This window comes from Nicotiana tomentosiformis, chromosome 2 (genome assembly GCF_000390325.3).
Source record: "Nicotiana tomentosiformis chromosome 2, ASM39032v3, whole genome shotgun sequence".
NCBI lineage: Eukaryota > Viridiplantae > Streptophyta > Magnoliopsida > Solanales > Solanaceae > Nicotiana > Nicotiana tomentosiformis.
In genome coordinates, this window is record NC_090813.1 from 108,715,382 (window position 1) to 108,733,994 (window position 18,613).

At 38.6% G+C, this 18,613-nt stretch overlaps 2 protein-coding genes across 2 annotated transcripts; one reads left to right on the forward strand and one right to left on the reverse strand.

Annotated features, from left to right (window-relative positions):
- Window positions 1–2,189: 2,189 nt before the first annotated feature.
- LOC104101653 (glycosyltransferase 6-like) lies at window positions 2,190–3,898 on the forward strand. The gene has a single exon (XM_009609137.4). The coding sequence runs from the start codon at window positions 2,366–2,368 to the stop codon at window positions 3,695–3,697; it is 1,332 nt and encodes a 443-aa protein (XP_009607432.1). The 5' UTR covers window positions 2,190–2,365; the 3' UTR covers window positions 3,698–3,898.
- Window positions 3,899–14,645: 10,747 nt separating this feature from the next.
- LOC104115856 (putative glycosyltransferase 7) lies at window positions 14,646–16,735 on the reverse strand. Its single transcript, XM_009626576.4, has one exon. The coding sequence runs from the start codon at window positions 16,087–16,089 to the stop codon at window positions 14,719–14,721; it is 1,371 nt and encodes a 456-aa protein (XP_009624871.1). The 5' UTR covers window positions 16,090–16,735; the 3' UTR covers window positions 14,646–14,718.
- Between the last annotated feature and the right edge of the window lie 1,878 nt (window positions 16,736–18,613).

An 18,613-nucleotide genomic window follows, 5' to 3' on the forward strand; every position in this document is an offset into this window, starting at 1 on the left:
TAATGTATTTATACAAAAATACAATGTATTTGTATTGATTACAATGTATTACAGAATACATCAAGCCATTTTTTCATGTTATGAAAAAAAGTTTAACTTTTATACGCGAACAACAAACTGAATATTAAAAAGTTTTACATAGAGAGAAGAAGGGAATCTGCATATTCTTAATAGGTCCAAAGAAAAGCTCCCATGGAAAACTTTCTCTTTTGGTTAACATTTCCGGTGATGGGCAGTCCATATTGAGTAAGCAAACAGTCCAGTTTCCATTCTGACATGCCTCATATTCCGCTCGTGCATATCTTGGGTAATGCAACGGCATACGAAAACCATAGCCACAACGCTCTGTGTTGTGCTGGCTATTCGTGCCCACCGCAATATACTTCTAATATTGAATCGGATCAACTAGGACAGAAATAAAGCATTAGGTCGTCGCCAACGGAAAGTTTAACAACAAATTGAATCCGAGATGTCAAATTGACGTGTTATGTTTGAGGGAGAAGAGAGAGGATTGTGAATCTTGCTGATAGAGAGAAGGAAGAGAGAGAAAGAACATAATTGTCATATTCATGCCTCAATGGTAGGGTATAAAATAAATACATATTTTGCTATAAAATAGAAAAGATAGCTAAGTAATAACATTTTGAAATTATTTTAATTTATAATAAATGGGGTGTAATAGTTTAATATATGAGGTAAAAAAAAAAAATTAAAAAAATTCTTTTAAAAAAAATATACTTAGAAGCACTTTATTAAAAGTTTGGTCAAACACTAATTGCTGCTGAAAAATGCTTCTCTAATTAATTAGCCACACAAATTGTTTCACCAAACTTATAAAAAAAATACTTATTTTAGAAGTTTGACCAAACATGCTGGTATTAGTTTGGAATTGGTATTAGTTTGGAATTGGGCATATATGTGTGATGATATCCGTACACAACTTAAGGATATTGTGTTAACTAAGCCTGAATCCCACTTTCATGTCGCCTTGGCCCAATTTATTCTGACATCAAAATGTAGTGGTGGTTCGTTTTTAATAGGACCGTTTCCTGGTGTGGGTAGGCTAACGATCTATACATAAATGCAAGTGTACATGAGATTAGTAGGGTATGGTGGCAAATGGGACTTAGCCCCTTTCTTCCTATTTTTTTTGTTGATAAAAAAAAAAATTATAACTTAAAGTAGACTCGTTAGAGTGACAGATGAGAAGATAGAAGAGTGAGTGATGATTGGCAAAAAGTTAGTACCATTCGAGATTTGCTCAATTAATTTGGGTTCATGTAGAATAATAAATCTATAAATAAATGTAAAAAGTAACAAATATTACCATTTGATAGTTGCTCCAGTGGTTAAGAAATCAAGACTGAAGGGATAAGTGATAGACTATAGTTAAAAAAGAAGTCAGCACCAGGAATTCAGGATCTTAGCCAAGCGGAAGGTATGGCGTAAAGTACTGAGGCAGCACTTTCTTATTTTAAAGGAGAGGGTGCACTCATTTAAGATTCCTTTTGTTTTTATCTTCAAAAATCAATGGTCTATTATCATTAGTCAATAAGATTACCATATTGCAATTCTTGTTGCTATTATCGCTAGCCGCCACAAGAAAAAGAAAAGGTGCATATTAGTAAAGTCATATATATGCACTATCGCACTTGTGGAAACTTCCTCAGTTTGATACTTTGTGGATTTGTTAATTCACAAAGTAAAGTTATAGTTTAAGCGACTAATAGACAGGGTAAAAACAAATTTTCATATAACGTTTTTTTTTACTTGGACAAGAAAGATGCTTGATACTCACGCCTCCGTACTCAATTTGCTCAATCCAAAACAAGTCATAAAATGAAAAAATCTGGAAACTCTAATATTCTTAGCTAGTCCCAATACAAATTCAGGAAAACTGAATGTTAACACATGGTAACAGCCTTATCAGTCCCCAAATCTCAACCCTAGATAGATTAAAAACGCCCACTTACCCTGTTTGCATTAAAATCTTCTTACTCAACCGGTTCATGCTCATTCTGTCAAAATTAATATTATTTTATAAGGAAAGCAAATGCGCGAATTAATTACAGATCTTAGTTTCCTTGTAAGAATCAAGAAGCCCTACTTATAATATTACTAAATATTATTCCTTCTCATCGATTCCACAATATTTTAATTTTCAGTAATTTTCGTTACTCAACCCCTAAAGTCCAATCAGATTCATCCAGCTGACTAATTAATATACTATAGTAGTATTTCTTTTGCTTGGTCCATTTAATTTCCATAGACCATTTAAAGCACACATTGCATCCCGAGACGTTCTCACTCTAAATCTTATACTACTCCCATATTTGCAATTACCTTCCATTTACGTAAACCGGCCATGGCCCATACCGTGTTTCGGGCCAAACAACAATCATCGTCTTCACGAGACAAATCTCTCTTCCTAGCAGCCATAGTAGCTCTTTTACTTGTCTGTGCTATTTGGTCTTTTACTGATCCTTTTCCTAATTTCTCAAATTTCTTATCCAAACAAAACGTTACTTCACCGGAATATTGCCCGCCGGACCGGGAAGCCGTTGACCGGAGATATGACCCGCCGGAAAAGACATTCTACGATGACCCGGAACTCAGTTACACTATTAATAAACCTATCAAAAATTGGGACGAGAAGAGAATCCAGTGGCTGAAGTTTCATCCTTCATTTGCAGCCGGAAGAGCTAACCGTGTACTCCTCCTCACTGGATCACAACCCACTCCATGCAAGTACCCTAAAGGTGATCATTTACTCCTAAGGTTTTTTAAAAACAAAGTTGACTACTGTAGAATCCATAGCTACGATATTTTCTACGGTAACACGTTTTTGCACCCTAAAATGCGTTCTTATTGGGCCAAGATACCGCTTGTTCGGGCCGCCATGCTGGCCCATCCTGAATCCGAGTGGATTTTATGGGTTGACTCGGATGCTATCTTCACTGACATGGATTTCAAAATCCCACTGCACAAGTACAAGGACTATAACTTCATCGTTCATGGCTGGCCTGATTTGATTTTTAAAAAGAAAAGCTGGGTTGCGATAAATGCAGGGATTTTTCTTATACGAAATTGTCAGTGGTCCATGGACTTCTTAGACGTTTGGGCCAATATGGGCCCGAAAAGCCCAGAATACAAGCAGTGGGGCAAAATATTACGGTCAACTTTCAAGGATAAAATCTTCCCGGAGTCCGACGATCAATCGGCACTGAGCTATATTATAATGAAAGGAGAAGAAAAATGGAGGAGCAAAATTCATGCGATTACTGATTACTCTTTACACGGATACTGGTTAGGAATAGTAGATAGATTTGATAACATCACGGGAAATTACGTGAAGATAGACAGAGATGTACCGAAGTTGCGGAGGAGACACGCGGAGGCAGTAAGCGAGAGTTACGCGGCGGCGAGGGAGCCGTTGGTGGCGGAGGGCGGTGATTGGAAGGGTGGTTGGAGGCGGCCGTTTATAACTCACTTCACGGGATGTCAGCCATGTAGTGGGGACCATGCAGCGGAGTATGTGGGTGATAAATGTTGGGTGGGAATGGAAAGAGCGTTAAACTTTGCGGATAATCAGGTGCTACGTAATTTTGGATTCATGCACAATGATATCAAAAGCAATTCACCTGTCTCTCCGGTAAATTTTGATTTTCCAGCTGAAGAGGTAGAAGAATTCGTGTGAATTAACAACTCACATCTCAGTTTTTACTGTAGGATTCTTGCTACGTACGTTCATAAGTCTTGTGAATTTTGGATGCGGTTTAATTCCAGTCAATTGATCTAGATTTTACCGCTATTACTGCTGTATTTGATAGTTTATTATTGGAATAGCAACAAGTTTTTATAATCCCATACAAAAACAATGGTACAAGTTTTACCTCAAGCAACTCACTGTGGAGCTTTTTTACCATCCATTTTTGTTTCTGTATTTTCTTTATTAAATTTCTTAGTCCAGTTTCGTAAGCCAATACTTTTGGCAATCAAATAGTATTAAGAAATGTCTACTGATGTGGACAAGATACTTTTTTGGTCATTCATCTTTTGTTTTCCAGTTCCAAATGAAAGAATCGTTTGACGAAAAGAGCGCAAAATAAAAAGAGAGTTGCCTGAGGTAATTAACAAAGAACAATGAAGCTAAAGCAATTCAGTATGGAGGTCATTTTACCACGCACCCTTTTTAACTTCATGTAAAAAGAAGTATCTTAATCCAGTTTTGTAAGTAATAGTTTGGCAAGCAATAATTCAAAAGGCAAAGTCCCATATTTTAAGAAATTGTCGACAGGTGTGGACAGCACTTTTTGGGTCATCATTCAACCTATGATTTTCCAGTTCCAAACGAAAGATATGTTTGACAAAAGGGGCGAAAAATGTATATAAAGAGAGTATCCAGATTGACTGAGGATTGAGGGAGATTGGATAATTATAGAAAAAGAAAAGAATTAGAAGATGCAGGCAGCTCCCTCAATTAGTGGCGTGTTTTATCAATTTACATATTTTTTGTCAAAATTAGCACGCCAAAGTTGTGTGACAAAAGCCTAAACCAAACTTCCACCAATCTTCACAAGAATTACTTTTCTCTTATAGTATTTGTTTGCTTGTGTCTGCTGTTTAGCCCTAAATGCTTCTTTTCCTTTTCTATTCGTTCTTTACCTTTTTGAAATCTACTTCAGTCGTATTTAATTTCCCTGCTAATGCCTTTTATTCATGTCATCAGTCCAAGTGTTGGGAATAAAAAATTATTGCTTCATGACTCTGTACAACAACAGAATGAGACTAAGGAACTAAAATGATTTTCTCCGTTATTCTTGAAATTGATAGGTGAAATAATAATTTGTAAAGAGTTTTCACAGGCATATAATCGATCAGCTCCTGGAGACCATCTTTTCGAGGTTATCAATTTATTAAGTACGCCTATTATTTAGTTTAGATACTTATCTGCAATTAATTTATTGAATTATTTGATCGTATAAGTAGCTTTTGCTGAATGACTAATTATTCTTTGATTTATCAGTTCAAGTATCTGTTTTTAACCATTCATTTCCAACGTGGAAACTGGAAAAAGAAAAAGACCGTGGTGTGTGTTTGAAATTTATTGACTGGACTCGCCTATTAAAGCGTAGAGATCCACATTTCGCCTTTCTCGGGAATGAAATACTGGGAGACTGAAGTGGCTTGGGAACTCCCGATTGGGCCGACAAAGTCCTCATGAGCCCAATATTTCTTTACTTGATACACGAACGCGCCTCAGGTTTTGTTATTTAGAAATTAGCCAATAAATATTCTAAATTATCCTTAAATTAAAATTTTAAGTTCAAAGTTTTAGAAAAAAATAAATATAGGCTAATGTGATGACTCGCCATATCATCATGCCACATAAGCGCCATTTGGCATATATTAATGCCATGTGGAAGCTTACATAGGAGGAATGCTTGCATTTGTGAGAAGATTCTAGAGAAGTATGGACATTTCCTTTGGAAGATCCTAGATGTTTATGAATTTGCTAGGAAAGTCCTTGGAATCTTCTAGGCTTGTAGAGAATTCTAGAGAAAGCCCTTATCTTGTAAATATTAAGGACTTGTATAACAATTAATATTTGCACACTAGCCCCTAGGAGACTAGTATATAAAGGATGCCATTCATTTGTAATTCATCAAGCAAACAATTCAAGTTCTCTCTAATATAAAGCTTCCATTAATAATTCTCTTGTGTTCTTTCTACCATTCTCTTAGCGATCTTGAGTGTAGTAAAGCTAACTTAGCATAACAAGAACGTGAGCAAATTGTCAAGTGCCGCACGTATACTTAGTTAATTACTAAGGACGTAACAAAGTGGTATCAGAGCAAAGGTTGCGACTAAGGGAATGGCGAACGACGGAGAAATTAACGTTGCCAACACTCAAGCCAACGTCATCCAGGATGCTGCTGGCAAGAGCGGCCGTAACAAAAAGAGAAATGCCACCAACAAGGGTCGGGAGGTGCCACCTGAGGTTGTGTCAAACGAAGGGCTTACATCCCAAGAACCATCTGCCACTGAGGCGAGCGAGGATGAAGTGGAGGTCCTGCCTGAGGACGTCTCGCTCGGTAAAGAGTGGGTGATGAAGATGAACGCGGGGATGGACGCCGTGGAGACCTTTGGCCAACGCTTGGGGAAGGTGGAAGGCACCCTTAGTGTTCTTAAGGGCACACTCTTGAAGAGATTGAGAGCATCCGAAATGACTTGGAGGGACGTACACAGACCGAGATGGAACTAAGGCAAACTATCACTGCCTTAGAGCGCAGACTCATGGAGGCTTTGAGTACTATCGATGCTATGAAGGCAAAGATAGAGTCACTCGAGGAGCATGCTAGTGCTGGCATGACCGAGGCAGCTAGCAATGTTGTGGTGACGAGGGAGGCCAAGATTGAGGCTCCCAAACCCCCGGTGTTCAAAGGTGTTCGTGATGCGCAAGAAGTGAAAAACTTCCTTTGGCACTTGGAGAACTACTTCAAGCACGGCAAAGTGAAGGACGAAGAGGCCATGATCAACACTGCGGTGTTGTGCCTCTCAGAGACTGCCATGCTATGGTGGAGAAGGAAGATGGCCGCCGTGGATAAAGGTATATGTACTATTAGCACGTGGGATCAGTTCAAAGCCGAGTTCAAGCGACAGTTTTTTCCAAACAATGTCTTGTACGAGGCAAGGCGCAAACTTAGGGAGTTGAAGCAAACAGGGAGCATACGTGTCTATGTCAAGGAATTCACTACCCTTATGCTTCAAATCCCCAACTTGACCAATGATGACTTGTTGTTCCACTTGTTGGACGGGTTGCAAAATTGGGCTAAGCAGGAGTTACAACGCCGGCAAGTCGCAAATATAGACCAAGCCATAGTGGAGGCCGAATCATTGATGGATTTCAGGCATGACAAACACAACAAAGGGAAAGTCAAATAATCAAAGTTTAACAATGTCAAAGGTGGGGGAGACCGTGGCAAAGGCAAGGAGATACAACAACAATACTATAAGACTCAAGATTCCAAAAAGCTGAGTGGCCGTCAGGGGTACGCCGAGAAGAAAGCGCAGGCCGAGAAGAAGGGATGTTACATATGCGGAGGGCCTCACAGCTTCAGGAATTGTCCCGACCTAAAGAGCCTTAGCGCCATGGTCCGTGAACGGAAGAAGCAGTCGCAAGGAGAGAGTTCGGGAACCGCACAGTTAGGTATGATCGGATTATGCGGTGCTGTCACAAAGAAATCTATCCAACCTACCGAGAATGGAAACCAGTACGTGGATCTCACCATCAACAACAAGCCTGCTCGTGCAATGGTGGATACTGGAGCAACTCATAATTTCGTGACTGAGGCTGCCGCAAAAAGACTAGAATTGAAGCTTGCTCCAACCAACTCCCGCGTTAAGACCGTGAATGCCGAGGTACAAAATGCTCGTAGGGTAGCTAATGGAGTTGGTGTCAAATTGGGAACTTGGAAAGGTATGACAAACTTTACCGTAACCGCTATGGATATCTTTGACATCATATTGGGACAAGAGTTCTTTAGACATTGTCATACTTTGATCGATCCCTACCTCCAACATCTCTTGGTTATGGAGCGAGAAGGAGCTTGCATGGTACCTACAGTGTCTATGCCACACGGACAGATCCAAGCATAACTCTTAGCTATGCAAGTTATAAAGGGGATCAAGAAGGGGGAGCCGACGTTCGTGGCAACCATCGCAAGTCTGGAGGAAGACAAGAGTTTTCAAGAGACACTACCACCTCGCATAGAGAAGTTGCTTGAGGAAAATAAAGATGTCATGCCCGAGGAGTTGCCTAAGCACTTGCCGCCTAGGCGAGAGGTGGATCACAAGATTGAGTTGGAGCCAGGGGTTAAGCCACCCGCATTTGCCCCATATCGTATGGCACCGCCCGAGCTAGAGGAGCTTAGGAAATAATTGAAAGAGTTGCTAGATGCTAGTCATATTCGCCCATCAAAGGCACCTTTCGGCGCACCAGTATTGTTCCAGAAGAAGAAGGATGGATCACTACACTTGTGCATAGACTACCGAGCACTTAATAAGGTCACGGTGAAGAATAAGTACCCAATCCCGCTCATTGCTGACTTATTCGATAGACTTGGGCAAACCAAGTATTTTACCAAGGTGGATCTTCGCAAGGGCTACTACCAGGTTCGCATTGTAGAGGGGGATGAGCCAAAGACAACATGTGTGACGAGATATGGAGCCTTTGAGTGGTTGGTGATGCCTTTCGGCTTAACCAATGCACTTGCCACATTTTGCACCCTTATGAATAAGATTTTCCATCCCTACCTTGATCAGTTCATGGTAGTCTACCTAGACGACATAGTCATCTACAGCAACACCTTGGAAGAGCACATGAAGCACTTAAGGAAGGTTTTCCAAGTCTTGCGGGAGAACGGACTATACATCAAGAGGGAGAAATGCGAGTTTGCACAATTAAAGGTGCACTTCTTAGGCCATGTTATTAGTAATGGCGAGCTACGCATGGACGAGGCTAAGGTACGTGCTATCCAGGAGTGGGAGGCACCTATAAAGGTAACTGAGTTGAGATCCTTCCTTGGCCTTGTTTACTACTATCGTCGGTTCATCTGTGGCTACTCAGCAAAGGCCGCACCATTGACTGAGTTGCTAAAGAAGAACAAGCCATGGGTTTGGACGGAGCATTGTCAAAGGGCGTTTGAAGACCTCAAGGCAGCTGTAACAGAGGAGCCAGTCTTGGCATTACCTGACTTTGCCAAGACATTTGAGGTGCATACAGATGCCTCAGATTTTGCCATTGGGGGTGTCTTGATGCAGGATAAGCATCCCATAGCATTTGAGAGTCGCAAGTTAAATGAGACGGAGCGGCGTTACACAGTGCAAGAGAAGGAGATGACTGTTATTGTGCATTGCCTTCGTACATGGTGACATTATTTGCTTGGGTCGAGGTTCGTGGTCAAGACCGACAATGTAGCTACTAGCTACTTTCAGACGCAGAAGAAGCTCACCCCAAAACAGGCTCGGTGGCAGGATTTCTTGGCCGAATTTGATTATGTACTAGAGTATAAGCCGGGCAAAGGTAACGTTGTAGCCGATGCCTTGAGCCGGAAAGCCGAGCTTGCTGCAATCACTTCAACAAGATGGGACATTCGTGAGGCTATAAAAGAAGGCATGCAACACGATCCAGCAGCCAAACAACTTATCGAGTTAACCAACCAGGGCAATACGAGACGTTTTTGGGTTGAAGGCGGCCTACTACTTACCACAGGTCGGCGGGTCTACGTACCTAAGTTTGGAGACATTAGACGGCGGATTATAAGGGAGAGTCATGACACAATGTGGGCTGGTCATCCAGGCCAACGTTGCACTAGGGCCTTGGTTGAGTCAGTCTACTATTGGCCACGCATGCGAGATGACATAGAGTGTTATGTGCAAACTTGTCTTGTCCGTCAACAGGACAAGGTTGAGCAACAAAAACCCGGAGGACTTTTGGAGCCACTACCAGTTGTAGAGCGTCCATGGGAGAGCGTGACTATGGACTTTATCACTTGCCTACCGAAGTCTGACGGTTATGGTACTATTATGGTGGTCGTGGATAGATTTTCCAAATATGCCACCTTCATGCCCGCCACACCAGGTTGCACCGCCAAGGAAGCCGCCAAGCTATTCTTTAAAAATATGGTGAAGTATTGGGGCTTACCAAGTCATATTATCAGTGATTGAGACCCCCGTTTTACTGGGAACTTTTGGAGAAAATTATTCGATATACTTGGCACGGAACTGCACTTTTCCACTAGTTTCCACCCACAGACAGATGGACAAACGGAACGGGTCAATGCCTTACTAGAATGCTACTTGAGGCCTTATGTAAGCGCGCATCAGAAAGATTGGTCAAGGCTCCTAGACATCGCCCAATTCTCTTATAACTTGCAGCGGAGTGAGTCCACGGGACGGACACCATTTGAGCTAGCCACAGGCCAACAGCCACAAACTCCACATTCATTACCAGCCGCGTTCGAGGGAAAGAGTTTGGGGGCTTATCATATGGCTAAAGGATGGGAGGAGCAGCTTGACACTGCTAAGTCCTACTTGGATAAGGCAGCTAAGAAGATGAAGAAGTTTGCAAATCGTAAGCGGCGTCCCACGGACTATAGAGTTGGAGACATGGTCATGGTGAAGTTTAATCCAAGACAGTTTAAGGCACTACGAGGCATGCATCAGAATCTGATTCGCAAGTATGGGGGGCTATTTAAGATAGTCGCCAAGGTAGGCAAGATCTCATACAAGCTTGACATGCCATCATATCTTAAGATCTACCCTGTCTTCCATGTCAACATGTTTAAGCCCTATCATGAAGACAATGATGATCCAAGTAGGGCCATTCAAGTCGAGCGCCTATTACTATCACCGCCTCGCACTACCGGGAGATTGAGGCTATTATTGATTACCAGGCCAGGCGAAAACAAGGGCAAAAAGCCACCGCAATGTTCCTCGTCCATTGGAAGGGGCAATCACCGAAGGAGGCCACATGGGAACGTTATGAAGATTTATGGCAATTCAAAGATAAGATCCGAGAGTTTATGCAGCAACATTGCGCCGCGGTCGTCGCAACATTAGGTGGGGGAGAGTGTGATAACTCGCCATGTCATCATGCCATATAAGCGCCATTTGGCATATATTAATGCCATGTGGAAGCTTACATAGGAGGAATGCTTGCATTTGTGAGAAGATTCTAGAGAAGTATGGACATTTCCTTTGGAAGATCCTAGATGTTTATGGATTTGCTAGGAAAGTCCTTGGAATCTTCTAGGCTTGTAGAGAATTCTAGAGAAAGCCCTTATCTTGTAAATATTAAGGACTTGTGTAACAATTAATATTTGCACACTAGCCCCTAGGAGACTAATATATAAAGGATGTCATTCATTTGTAATTCATCAAGCAAACAATTCAAGTTCTCTCTAATATAAAGCTTCCATTAACAATTCTCTTGTGTTCTTTCTACCATTCTCTTAGCGATCTTGAGTGTAGTAAGGCTAACTTGGCATAACAAGAACGTGAGCAAATTGTCAAGTGCCGCATGTGTACTTAGTTAATTACTAAGGACGTGACACTGATCCCTAATAGAAACTCTAAGAATAGTTGTTTGTGCACTTCACCCACTTTTTCTCCGTAACAGTATAACCTCCTTAGGGGTCGTTTGGTATGAGGGAGAAGGTGGGATAAGATGTAGGATTAAATTTATACCGTATTTGGTTGGCGGTGTAAATTTATCCTGCGATAAATTTATACCACCAACCAAACAATGTATAAATTTAATCTCAGACTTAATCCAGGATATCCCATCTTATCTCACCTTATCCCATCAAGTGCGGGATTATTTTATCCCATCTCTCATGCGGTATAAATTAGACCTGGGATTATAATCCCATTATTATAATCTCGAAATAATTTAATCTGCATACCAAATGACCCCTTAAAGTCTTGAATACTCCCTCCGTTCACTTTCACTTGGCACGTTTTGACTTTTCACGTCCCTTAAGAAATAATGATTGACATGATAATTTTACCATAATAACCCTATTAATTGGTACTCAATAATTGAACCCAAATTCCTAAATAACTTCTGAAGAAAAAAAATACTCCAAAGAACAAGAAAATAAAAGATGACTTTAGTGGACTTTTGTGTTTAACGAAGGAGGATAATGAAGAGTTCTTGTGAATTCCAATATTGAACATGGGAAAGTTACAATTGATCATTATTTATTCAAGAAATGTTGGTTAATGAATTAAGAGTAAAATATAAAAAATAAATTGTCTTATCTTGATATACGTAGAATAACAAGTAAAAATAAAAATCTATTTTTAATATAAAATTCTCTCATTTTAAGTGTTCTTTTTCCGGGGGTCATGCTTTGGGATATGAGACATAAGATTAATTGATACATGAGTGAACTGGGATAAAACCGACATACTTTTAAGTATGAAGCAACTCGTAAAACAAACTTAAAACAGAAGAAATATCCAGTCCATAATTTGTGCAAATCAGTCGAATGGCTCTCTCTCACTCTCTCTGTACTGACAGCATAATTGGGCTGCCTGTGGGTTCAAATCCATGCGCAAGTCCAACCTTTAAAATTCAGATATTCGTAATTGGACCAAGTCGTACCTGTATATTTTGGAAACCCATTTCCACGTCCAATATCGAAGTAGATTTTTTTTTTTTTTACTCTTGATGTTGTTAGAGTCCCACGTCGGCGTAGGATAGGATCATTTGCCTATTATTTATGTCAATATTTTTGTTTACCGTAAAAAAACGGATAACAACTAAATTTATACGTGATTTTAAGGATACGCGAATTAATTCAATACAAATGATAAATTGCGTTAGATTAAACAGATAAATGACGTAATAAATTGTCAAACCAATTAACCCGAGTGATCCCGGACTCAGTACCAACTTTGATGAAATACCTGCCTTCGATGATCCCGAGCTTACGATAATGAAGAACCGATGAACAAAAGTAAGAACTTTGAATAACAGAGAAAATAAGAGTATATTATCTTGATATGAGTGTTACAATGATGCCTAATGAATAGTTAGACTCCCCTTTATATAGTAGAGGAGTTTTACCCTAAGTAGAATTCCAAAAAAGATAAAAATCTTTCGTTTTACTAATCACTGATTTTTTGCCGATACGTGACGTTATTCACGATGTAACATCTGGCTGGGCACGGATATCACGACCCTTTGTTTGTCGTGCTCGATTATATGGTAATACTTTTCGAAGTTTTAGGGTTCGAACCGGACCTGGGGATGTGGCCCCGATTCTTCCGAGGGCAGGTGTATTGCCCGGACCCTGACTCGAGGGGCTCCTTGCCCTGATTCCGGTTCCTTACAGTCACATCTGTGCTCCGTTTACTTCATCGGGAACCGAGGCGTCCAAAGGCTCGATTTCACCCGTATACATAGCTAATTTTGAGTTGAGTTAGGTCCAAATTTCATTTCTTATTCGGTGTCTGGTAATACATTCGGTGCATGAAATTTGTTTTAAGGGTTCTTCTTCACCAAATGTAATGTCATTTAATTTCAAACTTTCACAGCCCGGTTTTGATGTCTTAAGTATCTATGATGAAATTATGTACTCACAATTGTTACTTGTTATTTCACAGATGTTTGTGTTCGTTTTATCACATTCAAATGTTTGATCGACCAATTAGATATCCACATCTTACAGTCGTAACTCCTAACCAATTATCAACTAATAGTATCAGCACATTTCGTGTTGCCCCCCTAACCAAATAGGCACATACAATAAAATGCCCATTATGATCAAGCTGGTGTTTCTGGACAGTCATAGTACCCACATGCAACCTTGTGAAAATGTTCTTCACCAATACAAGTTGCTTTCGTTCCTTATAATACTGTTGTCAAACTTGTTTGCTCACACTTGCAAGTACCTCTGCATCTTCTGATTAGGTATGTCAAGATTTTTTTTTTTCCTATAAAATCATATTACTAGAAGTGAAATATAAAGTAAATTTAAATTATTTCTAAATTATCATTCTTTTTATCATTTTTGTTAAACAACTAAAACAAGAAAAAAAATATCACATGAAATGAAAGAGACTAGGAGTAGTACTTATAGCCAAACATATGTTGAACCATATCTGAACTACTCCTATTAAATTAGTACTATTGTATTTCTTTTAATTTGCACTCTGTAACTATCAAATTATAGAGATTGTTTCATTTTGCAGGTTCCAAAGTATGTTTAACTTGTGTCTAATCAAATACTAGGATATTTGTTTAATCAATTGGGTGTACTTCAATTACATCTCTCTCTCTCTTCTTATTTATATAAAAGTATTGCTCAGATATTAGACACTTGTTCGTTTGTCGTTTTGTCACATGATAATTATATTGTGGAATAGTGAGTGGGGTTGTGATAATATAGAGGTTTTTTTGTTTCTCTGATACTGAAAAGTGAACACCTCAAGCTCAAAGAATCAAAATTGCCAGCAGTGACTATGCGAGTCTTCTACCCAACGACATAGCCATGCCAGATCTCAGGAAAAGATTCGTTAACTCCCCTCTGTGTTGCTTATCTAATAATATTTGTGCTTTTATTTGTATCCAATAAGAAAAGGCTGAATATGTAATATAGAACGTATCCGCATCTTAAAATCATACAATTACAATGTGTCAATTTCATTGGCACTACTCTGCTACCCGTACTAAGCTCTTCAATCAAATGCCCCTTTTGGTCACTCTCTCTAGGTCAATGTTACCAAACACACTACTTCTGAATAGAACCACATGCGACCTTGCATTTTTTGTCCTCAAAATTTTGTCTATTCTAACATGTGGCATATACTTTTGTCTCATAGATGTTTTTCCTTTTCCTTACATCTATTGCAAGAGTATAACCTCTATGTACTACTAAATTTTTTTTTACACTATTAAGTCACCATAAATGATAATTTCATGTATTCGTCCATAAAAAGTAAAATTAACAATACACTAATAATGTAAATATCTTTAAGTTGTCACTATATATGGGTCAACTCAATAATTACAAAATACCTCTACACTACAACATTGCAAATTGCACAATAAAATAGGTAGCCATAAAAGATGGTAAACGAAAAGACTATATAATACATATATTTATATATATAGAGCTTAAAATTACAAAGTAATGAAGAAATCTATTAGGCAGGAAAGTCAAAAGGCACAGGAAAAACAGAGGAAGAATCAAGCAGATCTTTATGCATATAACCATACTTCCTAAGCACTTGATTATCAGCAAAATTCAATGCCTTCTGCATAGCATCAAAGCAAGTTTCACCAGAATACATCTGATTGTGGTCCCCACTACAAGGCTGACACCCTGTAAAATGTGTGATGAACGGCCTTCTCCAACTGTATCTCCCATACCCAGCATCCTTAAGGTGTTCCTCCCACACCTTACCATAACTCTCACTTACTTTTTCACCATGTCTTCTTCTTAAACTAGGTACCACTTTCTCTATACCTAAATACTTGTCGGTGATATTATCTAATGTTCCTACAATTTCCACCCAATACCCCTCGAAATAATACTGACCTTCTACGTATATTTTATCTCCCCATTTTTCCTTCTCCTTCAACAGTAAATAAGCTAATCCCGACTGATCATCTGATTCTTGAAAAATCTTATCTTTAAACGTGGAACGTAAAATTTCACCCCATTTATCGTATTCCGGCGACTGTGGGCCCATCTTAGCCCAAGCTTCCATTAAATCCATGGACCATTGACAATTCCGAATCAAGAAAACTCCGGCATTGATACTTGTCCAGCTTTTCTGCTCGTAGATTAACTTCTCCCAACCATGTACTACGAAATTATGGGCTTTGTAACGATCCAATGGAAGTTTAAAGTCCATGTCGGTGAAAGCAGCATCTGAATCGACCCACCAGATCCACTCAGCTTCAGGATGAGCTAACATGGCTGCTTTTACCGCCGGCATTTTTGCCCAGAAAGACCACATCTTAGGTTGCAGTAAAATATTGTTGTAGAAAATATCGTACCCGTGTATTCGGCAGTAGTCGACTTTGTTTTTGAAGAACCGCAACAACAAATGATCGCCGATCGGGTTTTTGCACGGCGTCGACTGTGAACCGGAAACCATCAAAACCCGGTTTTCTACTCCGGGGACAAATGAAGGATGCAGCTTCAGCCATTGCCTTCGTTTTTCGTCCCAGTTTTTTACCGGCTTCTCAATAGTGTAGCTCACATCCGGGTCGTCATAGAAAGTCGGGTCGGGCGGATCGTACCTTAAATCGAAACCCGGTGAAGTAAGCTCTCCCGGAGTTTCCAAAGTGGACTTCTTAGCAGCGGAAGTACTGAAAAAACTTGGATCAGTATTTGGGCTAGTGCTCATAAACGACCAAAAGGCCCAGACCACTAGTAAAGCAACAATACTTCCGCCGGCACACAGAAACCCATCAGAGAATAAAGAAGTAACTTTGCTCTTACAGTTTTGCTTGGGCGCCATTGATGAGTAAGATGTTTGGGTTTGGACCAACTGTGGAGTTACCATTTTATGAGAGAAAACATACGTTACCCCGCCAAGTTGGCTTTTCGTCTAGTAGCAGAAGAGTTGTCACTATCTACTGGACATTGTACTAGGAGGGGTGTCCAGCCTTGGTCCAGTGCTAAAACTTAGAACAGCAATTTTGGCAGTGACTGAGAAAGTATACTAATTCGGGAAGATAGAAATGAGAAAGGTGAAGTGAGTGACGATAGAAAGTTAGAAATGGAAATGGGAAGAAGTGTCGGTGACTATAGACAGTGGTAGAAGGAAGTGTTCATCGAATCAGCTCACTTAGCTTTCTTTTTTGTGCCTTTGACTATGCGATTGGCACCAGTGGTGATTTAATCGGTTTGGTGCGGCTTTTAATGGAGGGGTTTTGCTTTCTAGTGCGTAACACAAAAGTACGCAGAGTTTGGGGCCCAAATGTTGGTTTTATGTGGTGTTTCTGTTGTTTGTGGTGCTGAAGAGGTGAAGTGATAAAAGGGTTGGGACACGTGGAAAATATACCGACAGTTTAGGCCTTTGCTTTATTGATTTTCGAATTTATTTCTGGTTCCGTTTCAATTTAGACGAGGTAATTTGACTAGACAAAAGTTTAAGAAAAAAAAAAATTTCAAACTTGTGGTCTTAAAAGCTTATGGGGTAAAAATTTTATGGGGTCATGACATTTGTGTGGTTATAAAAGCTTCTCATTAAGAGTAAAATGGGTAAAAATGAAGAGTTTAGAGTTAAATTATTTCCTAATTTAAAAATGTGTCATTTATTTTGAAACATACTAAAAAGGAAAGTATCTCATCTAATTTAAAATGGAGGGACTACTACTGTTTGGTATTAATGCTCCGGGTAGGATGTACATAGACCGAGTTGGTTCGGTTTTTATTAAAACCAAACTAAACCAACTTATATCGGTTTGGATTGATTCGGTTTTATCGGGTTTTTCGGATTTTGTTGTTATATAAATATTTTTTCAATCTTACTTTGTTAAATTTTTTATAAGTAAATACTACCTCCGTCCAGTTTATGTGAACCTATTTTCTTTTTTGGTTCGTTCCAAAAAGAATGACCCTTTTCTAAATTTGAAACAATTTTGCTTAAACTTACAATTCTACCCTTAATTAGAAGCTTTTATAACCACACAAATACTCTAGGCCCCTTTTTGAATTGTTTAAAACCACAAATTCCAAAAATCTTTATTTTTTCTTAAACTCTATGCCCAGTCAAACGGGTTCACATAAATTGGAACGGAGCTACCTCCATTCTAGTTTATGTGAACATATTTCCTTTTTGGTCTGTTCCAAAAAGAATGACTCTTTTCCAAATTTGGAAATAATTTTGCTTAAACTTACAATTATGCCCTTAATGAGCAGCTTTTATAACTATATAAATACTCTGCCCCCTTTTTGAATTATTTAGGACCACAAATTCGAAAAGCGTTCATTTTTTCTTAAACTCTGTGTTTAGTCAAACAGGTTCACATAAATTGAAACGGGGGGACTATATGTTTAGTAAAAATTTTGAAAAATTAATAAATATATGATCTATTAAAATATTCTTATGGAAGAAATTTCTTAGAAATACATGATAGTTATTTTTTAATCGTCACAATAATTTTATGTTGATGTATACTTTCAAGGTTAATCGAATTTAATAATTAAATATAAAAATACCTATTTAATGATATGGTCTATTTAATTTTAAATTGTCAAAATACCATTTTAAATTCGAAAAAGATATTAGAATTTAATAGATATTGACATATGAATATGGAAGAACAAAGAGATTGACGCATTTCACTAACACTTCATAAGAAAGTGATCGTACAACCTATTATATAAAGTTAATAAATATAGAGCACTTCATATTTAACTAAATATTATATCCCATAAAAGAATCGCAAATATTTTTTGATATTTTTAAAGAAAATTATATAAATAGTTTTAAAAGTTTATATAAAAATTATATATTTATATGTCGGGTTGATTCGATTTTTTTTACTCAATATCAAACTAAATTAAATCAAATATAATCGAATTTTTTAATCGATTTGGTTTGACTTTTCGATTAAGACGGTTTACCGATTGGGTTTTTACCATTAAGAGGATCTTAAGTTTTATCTTTAAAATAGATAAAATAAATGCGTAATTAAATAGTAAAGACAGAAACACTTACTTGTTAAAAGCTTTATTCAAACATAAGAGAACATTTTTACAGAGAGGGAGAGAAAAGATAGGGGAAAATCTTAGGAAATTTTCGGATTGGAGCCTGTCTTTTTTAATAAGGCTTTTAAGTTTGAGGTCTGTACATAAGTCAAGACCTGTAACATTAATAAAACTGATTAAATCCCCATATGTAAGATTGTCATAAGGGATTAGACCGTTGAATCTATCTTTCATTTTGTTTCTTACCTTTTCGGCAAACAATCTTGGTAGACCATTGATAAATTTTTCTTTCCAGAAAGCATTACCGCAGTCTTCTCTGATCATAACTTTTTTTATAAACATATCTTTATACCATCTAAAATCTGTTAATT

Coding starts and splice junctions, on each gene's coding strand:
- LOC104115856 (XM_009626576.4), bottom strand. CDS start 16,089: ATGGTAACTCCACAGTTGGTCCAAACCCAAACATCTTACTCATCAATG.
- LOC104101653 (XM_009609137.4), top strand. CDS start 2,366: ATGGCCCATACCGTGTTTCGGGCCAAACAACAATCATCGTCTTCACGA.